Genomic DNA, 7,788 nt, shown 5'->3' with positions numbered 1-7,788 from the left:
CTGAGAGACATCAGAAGACCGCGTTTGAATCTACATCTTTGGAAATAAGGATCAAATCCAAACTGGCTCCTTGTCTACAACAGAAATTTCTTTCTCCCCAGTGCCCTTGGACCTCTCTTAATTTGGCATATTAGAGGTAGGAGGAGTAGAAGGATGTCCATATGGATCACTTCTGTTTTTCATGGCCTTGAGAGAGTCAAGTCTAACATTTGATGTATAAAGGTTCGGTCTTGTTTTTTGTAAAGCCCAGAATGACTAGAAGAATTAAGGAGATGGTTGACCAAATTTCTCCCATATTAACTTTCTAGTTCTGGTAACATTTTAATTGTCTCTTTCCTGAGAGTCACATAGAGAATATCATATCATGTCGTACTAGGTGCTATTACAGGTCATAATCCCCATAAACCTACAAGCTTAGAAGATTTTAGAGCTAAAGTGATCTTCAGAATCTTCAACCTCAGCATTTACAAGCACGGTGGTGTTTTTTCGTGAAAAACCAGTGCTCCGTTCGTGAATAGGTTCTTTCTTTAAATACATTTGGAAAGACTACAGTTTCTACCTCTCAGCAATTTGCAACACCTTAGCCTAGAAAGACAGGTCCCAAGCATCCCTACACTGAAGAAATCCCGTCTACTTCACTTCACCCAGCAATTCCCAAACCTGTTTAACCAGAGAATCCTTTTTCACATAATAACTGTTTCCATCTTTCGGAATTATCGGTTTGAAGAACATACTGGAAAATATTGATTTATGTGCTTTATCTTGCTGAGTGCTTCCCTCTTCATCGAAATAAGAGTTAAGAACTCCGAGCTTCGCCAGACTTTTTGGTGTGACAAGTTGTGTGGAAATAAATGAAGAGGAACCAGATTAAAACAGGTGGAGGCTACTTATTCAGAGCTGGCTGGAGCAAAGGATTCAGCCACCATCACTTGCATTTTGGCCGAGACTGAAGGGCAAGCAGAGGAGCAGGAGAGCTTNTTGGATTCAGCCAGCATCACTTGCATTTCATTCAGCAAAGGATTCAGCCACCATCACTTGCATTTTGGCCGAGACTGAAGGGCAAGCAGAGGAGCAGGAGAGCTTTAGAGGAAACAAGGGAGGGCCTCGGGTGTGCCCTGATCGGAGGCTGTTGGCATGTAGGTGGGCCAGCTGACTATGGAGGAGTGAGGCATTCTAGGTAGATATTCAGGAGTACATATCTGCCTTTCTCTGGTTGGACCTAAGTTGGAAGCAAGAACAAAAATTAGGAAAGCTGTCAGTCATCAATCAAGTCCTGGTCATGTTGCCAGTTTTTACAGAGCACACTGTTTGGCTTCTTGGACTGGTCGCTAGAGATAGTGATCTGACTTCTCTAAGTCTGATTTATAGACAGTAGACTAGCTTCTTGGGCTGGTTACTAGAGATGATAGGTTGGTTTCCTGGGCTTTTTGTGCCAGATTATGGGTCAGAGTTCTATTTTTATATATGATCTGGCCATCGCCCGTTTGTATTTTGAGTCTCTCAGTTGAGAGAAAAAAGAATCCAGAGGCAGACCAAGGAGGGAGAAGAGGCTGCTGGCCACATTCATGGGCCAGTGGATGCCATAATTGCTCAGTCTGTGTGAAGATTTAGAGTTCTGATCTCTCTGGAACTTCTTCAGGTTTAGCTGAAGGAAACATACTTTTAGAACTCTGAGGCATAATGCGTTTCCATGACATTTCAAATAAAATAACAGGAGAAACCAATCTTCCCTCCCTCTCTTCTTCCCTCCCTTCCTTCCTTCCTTCCTTCCTTCCTTCCTTCCTTCCTTCCTCCCTCCCTCCCTCCCTTCCTTCCACAGAAGTGTATTCAGTCATTCTTTTTTTCAAGCATAGGTAGGGGAAAGCATGTTTTTTCTTGAGAAAACATAGAGATATTTTGTTCGCTAAAAGACTCATTGAGAGATATATTCCCAAATAATAATAAATTAAAATAAAAAACTAGAGCTGACTACATGTCAAGGGCACACTGAGAAAGAAACCTATGACCCAGCTAGAAGATATGTACTTTAAAATATCCCTTTCTTTTTAACTAAAGGACATATTATCCGTATGCAAGCTCAGATCAACGCCTCCCAAACACTGACAGCTCGCACCTGTCTCCCTGACTCTGGTGGAGCCGAGATGCGCTCAGTAGGATTGCTGTTCAGCGGCGAAGCGATGGGGCTCAGTATCTTGGCTCATCATGGGTGAACGTAGGACAACGTTATCCCTTCCTGTCCCCTGAAATCCTTGCTTGCTTTATTTTTTCTTCACTCTGTCATTCTGAACTAAAGCCCAAGAATTTATAACAAAAGCGTCTAGGAAGTAAGGGCCAGTGTACACAATTAGGGGTGACGAAGCAGATGACAATCATAGAAGCCAGGCGTGTATATGATGCTTTATGTTTTTCTCAGCGTACTTTTATGCCCAGAACTTTATCGGGTTCTGGCAACCTACCTGTGAAGCAGGTTAAGATGAATGCCAGGATCGCTACTTTCAGATAGGAGAATGGAAACGCAGGAGTCGCCTAGCCCAAGTCACGGAGCTGGTCGGAATCGCAGGATGGAAGAGGAAGCAAGAGGTCACCTCAGCTAAGCCTCTCACTTGACAGCTGAAACCACAGGCAACCAGAATATCCCGCAGCCAGGTCGCCAGAGAGAACGTCAGTCAGGGGCGGGCAGCAGAAACTGCCCCTCCAGGCGCACAGCCCGTGTTAGAACTCCGGCCTCCTGGTTTCCTGCCCGTTTCTTTTCCCACTAGGAAACAACTCCATTAAACGGAATGTTTTCCAATATACAGAAAAGTCTTCATTGATGGGGCTTGCTATTTTTTTTTATTAATAGGCTTTTTGAAATAACAGCAAGCAGGTGAGCTGACGTAACTAGAGAATGCACATTACGTGCAATAGTTCAACAGAGCATGCACGTTTGTGCTCTCATGAAATGCGTCTTTAAGGTATATGACTGGGGTGTTAACCCTGTAAAGTTCGAGTTTCATTTATATGCTTTTAAAATGAACCTAAAGAAGAGAAGCCAGGGTATGTAGTAGTATGACTATTGTCACAAAGCTTCATGCCCCAAAAGAAGAACATTTGAAAGAAAAGGACTGAAAACCTTCTTTTAGTTTCAAGTAACGTATCTCTGATTGNATGACTGGGGTGTTAACCCTGTAAAGTTCGAGTTTCATTTATATGCTTTTAAAATGAACCTAAAGATGAAAAGCCAGGGTATGTAGTAGTATGACTATTGTCACAAAGCTTCATGCCCAAAAGAAGAACATTTGAAAGAAAAGGACTGAAAACCTTCTTTTAGTTTCAAGTAACGTATCTCTGATTGTCCGAGATGAAATTTGAGCAATTGATTCACTAAGCACCCCTTCTGACCTTTTTGCTTTTTTTGCCTTACCGATAATTATTCCTGTATGATTCACACCGAAATGGAAATTTGGCAGTTACTCAGCTAATTTGATCAGAGTTGACAAACAGCTAACTAATCCCGCCCCCTCTTCATCCAGTTTATGTATTAAGTTAGTTGATTTAGCCTGAAGGAAGCATGGGTCACAATGGCAGGATAATTCAGTATGTATGTATGTATCATCACCATTATATTTATACACATTATACACATAATATTTACACACAGTATCTATCTAAAGTTTCTATACATATTGCCATTCTATTTACATATATACATATATATGCGCTTACACACATGCATACACATATATATTTATTCCTATAACTTTTACACATAGCAACTAACGTTAGGCATAGAAATGAAGCTAAAACTGGTTTTCTAAGCTTAGCAAGGTGATTTTTTTTTTATTCCTTGNTGCTTACACACATGCATACACATATATATTTATTCCTATAACTTATACACATAGCAAAACGTTAGGCATAGAAATGAAGCTAAAACTGGTTTTCTAAGCTTAGCAAGGTGATTTTTTTTTTATTCCTTGTGGTCTAATTATTTTGTTTCTGTAGCATTTTATATTTATAGTAATGACTAGAATTCAAATAGGATACCACTCTTTCTCCACGGTGCTCAAGCAGGAACAACGCATTTCAGCATGTCTAAGTGGCTACAAGGGTGTGCTTGTTGAGAATGACTTTGGACGAGTCCCTTGGCTTCTCAGTTCTCCCCTTGGTAAAAGGGAGACCACAAATAAAGTGTCTGTTACAGAGTCTGGCACATAGATGGCAGTCCCTACAGGGCCACCTTGCCCCTTGATGACTGAGTCACACTGACCCTGTCCCTCCTGGTGAGGAAGAAATCAGCATTATCAGCTTCAGAGTAATTAAAATGTAAATACTGAACACAAATCAGTTAAATGCGACAGAAAAATCAATGTTATCAGGTACCTGAGCTGAGTCAATTAGTACAGTTATTAAAGAGTAAAACTCGCGTGTGTTACAGTAAGTCTAGAGTTTCATAGAAATTTACTAAGGGAATATTATAGAAAGGTTAAGAACCCCACCCTGTCTCAGATACATCTGAAACTCCGTCCTGGCTCCACCTGGTGGCCTAGGGCCCTTAAGCAAACACCCTCCCTGGGCCCCAGTTTCCCTGTTTATGAAATGCAAATCATAGCACCTGTCTTGCACTAACCACGTGACTTTATGTATGCAGACTGTTCAGAGTGCTTAGCAAAATGTCTGCCGCAAAGGAAGGGTTCAATAAATGAGAGCTGTTGTCACTGTGATTCCAGAAATTCTCTCCATCAAAGAATGCTTTCTCGTCTTCTCACAATGACACCTGCTAACCCAGTAGGCTTGGGACCTGAGAATCAATTACACACACTGAGCCCGCGTCTCCTCTGTCCCCAGGGATGGTGAACTTCAGTGAGGTGTCTGGATACCCTGTGTTGCAACACTGGAAGGTCCGGTCTGTGATGTACCACATCAAACTCAACCAAGTGGCGGTCTCTCAGGGTGAGCACAGCGGCAAGCCGTCCCTCCCACTTGCTCCTGGGGCGTGGAGTGCCTTTCCAAGGGCACGAGCCTTTTATCCCATTGTTGCAGATACAGTCGAAAATGTAGCCACTTCCTGAGCTACATAACCTATTCACTCAGATTCACCCTTAAGGGCAAACACCTGGAATCCGATCCTTGTCTAAAGATAGATTAAATTGCAAGTTTTATCTTGGACTGTAGATGTGATGGGAAGGCCAAGGTGGGGCCGGTGAAAATAAACACCTACTTTATCTTTCCTCCTGGGGTCACACAGTGTACAGAGAGGACGTGCAAAAGCAGACTTTTTATAAATTGACAGAATAAAACCTTCCAAATGCAAAGAGTATCACTTAGAGTTTTCATACAATGAAAGAAATTGGGAAAAAGAGCAAGAAAGAGGAGGGGTGGGGGAGGGGGTAGAAACAGCTTTTCTGGTCCCTGAACAGCAAGTGAGCAAAAGACAGATCGATGATAGATAAGAGAGCAAGATACCTAATAAGTTAAGGAGTAGTGAATTCCAAAAACCAGGACAAATTGACCCAGACAGAACAGTGAGGCGCCTTGTACAAGTATTCTCTACATTTGGGCAGTAAATGCCTTGAATCAAGTTTTTTCCTAGCACTTAAGCGATCCTGATGTGCAATTTGCAGATGGGCAAGTTAGTTGCTACAAATGAGGCCTTAATGTAGGTACACATCTCCATTCCAACTCGTCCTCTTACTCCACTCCTTCCTCTGAAGCCACCTAAAGAATGTGCCAGACGGGAAGGTTACACCGTAGAGTCTGGTTTCTCTGTGTTGGATGAAGAGGGAACTAGAGCCAGATGATGTTGTTGGCATGAGATGACAAGACAAGGAGAGGGATCTTCGGGTCAGCAATAGGGAGGCAGAGCCTTAGCGCCAACAGGAGAGAGATAAAAGATAGGGGACAAAGCATTATAAAGAAGAAGTGAGACATATACTCACGAAAGGTAAAGCTGTATGCATAGGGAAGGAAAATGCATCAAGGATATAAAGCATTTCCATAGGACACAAGGGGACTCAGAACTCTATTTATTTTAACTTGAAAGAGTTCTTGGCAAGAAGGGATTAGGATGGGGAATCTTACTGAAGTAAACTCTGCTGGTAACAGAAAAACCTGGAAATAACTAAGCTACTCCTCATTCTAGGAACACATAGCAGTAGAGACGCTGTCCTGTTCCCTCACTGAGCTTGCTCCCAGCACAGGTGTCATGCGCACTGGGAGTTAACAATGGGATTTCACTGCTGTCCCGTGCCTTTCAAAGCCACGCGTGGCATCACTGGTGATGTGAACTTCTGCGCTCGGGATCTCCTGCCTGGGCCAGGCTCTGCCTCGTCCTGATAGGACACGGGTGCATACAAAGGAAGGCTGACTAAAGCTGGCCAGGTTCAGAAGGCAATGGATTTGGAAAATTGGGCATGGGCTATCTTTCCATCCCGTTTAATTCTCCTGAGCAGGAAAAGCAAATCTGTGGAGATCTGGTGGGGGAGGTGGGGGGGAGTGAATAGATCCTTTCCTCTACTCGCCATCTTCCTGTCCATATATTTTTGATTTTCTGAAATAAATATAAGCTAGATGAATGACTTCTCACCCCTCTTCTTCCATTATCTTCCCAATACCAATGTCTATGTCTGAGGCAATAGTCTACCTCCAAGAACTCTTTTGGTCACTACCCATAGTTAGAATCCATTTTTTTCCACTATGACCTTGAAATACGCACGCTCCCACATACACACGAGAAATTTCGTGAAGCAAGACTTCATTTTACGATGTGAAATGTTCTTTGCTGGTATTTGTGTTTCTATTTTAGACTACGCTATTTTTTTTTTGAAATGCCATTATTTGAGCTCACTAAATTGATTTAATGTCATGACTTACGATTTGAAAAAGAAAAAAACAACATTGACTTGAGCAGGGAGTTAGATTTGGCGGTGTTCTGTCTGCACGAAGTTAACAACATAACCAACTGGCCTGAGAGATGCTCATCGAGGAAAGAAAATTTAGCGGACTGGAAATGTTCAGCTGATAGGTCCAGCCAGCTCTCCAGCATCACTTCAGGCCACACGGGCATTTCAGCTCTGGAGGCTGAATGGCCCGGGAATCTGGACACCCACCTGTGAGTCCTCACTCTCACTCTTGGGTGATGTTTCTCCATAGCCCTCAGCAATGCGCTCCACTCCCTGGATGGCGCTACGTCACGTGGGGATTTTGTGGCCTTGTTGGACCAGTTTGGCAACCATTACATCCAGGAAGCTATCTATGGCTTCGAGGAGTCCTGTTCCATCTGGTACCCAAACAAGCAGGTGCAGCGGCGGCTCTGGCTAGAATATGAAGACATCAGCAAAGGTGAGTGATGAGCTTATCAGCAGATTCTACACCCCGTGCAGGTACGGCTGTCTAGGTGCGAATCACGGGCCCAAACTAAAGGAGTGTGTTGGCAGAGGACTAGTTCAGATGTTGCTGCAGTGTTCAGTGCCCATCCTTAAAACTGCCAAGCTTGGGGTGTTTGGGGAAACTTTAGATGCAGGATGGGGTCAAAAGTGTATGGTCACTGTGTTCGTGATCGTGGAGGGTCCTCTAAAGGTTTTTACCAGTTCCCGTGCATTCTGCTGTCACGACAAGGGCAAAGTGTTCAACTGTTCTTATGGACCAGGGGAGAAGCTGGAGAGTGTTGCAGTCTCCCCTGCTATGTCCTGCCTCTACCCTGCCCTGTGTTTAGGACTTTTTTTTCCCCAATGATTTGTGCTAAGAGGAAATCTCCATAGGCTCAAGTGTTTGTATAGCTCTGGATAACAGCCTTTCAAATAAATCTTT

At 43.3% G+C, this 7,788-nt stretch overlaps 1 protein-coding gene across 2 annotated transcripts in view; it reads left to right on the top strand.

Moving 5' to 3' along the window:
- ASTN1 (astrotactin 1) overlaps positions 1–7,788 on the top strand; it is a 305,257-nt gene that overhangs the window by 230,304 nt on the left and 67,165 nt on the right. For both annotated transcript variants that reach the window (XM_034666761.1, XM_034666760.1), the window contains exons 15-16: positions 4,828–4,932; positions 7,132–7,320. In XM_034666761.1, coding sequence (XP_034522652.1) covers positions 4,828–4,932; positions 7,132–7,320 — 294 coding nt within the window. The remainder of the gene's footprint in view (positions 1–4,827; positions 4,933–7,131; positions 7,321–7,788) is intronic.

Source organism: Ailuropoda melanoleuca, chromosome 8, assembly GCF_002007445.2.
Source record: "Ailuropoda melanoleuca isolate Jingjing chromosome 8, ASM200744v2, whole genome shotgun sequence".
In the NCBI taxonomy this organism is placed as follows: domain Eukaryota; kingdom Metazoa; phylum Chordata; class Mammalia; order Carnivora; family Ursidae; genus Ailuropoda; species Ailuropoda melanoleuca.
Note: the sequence above shows the minus strand (reverse complement) of the source record. Positions and strands in the feature narration are given on the sequence as shown.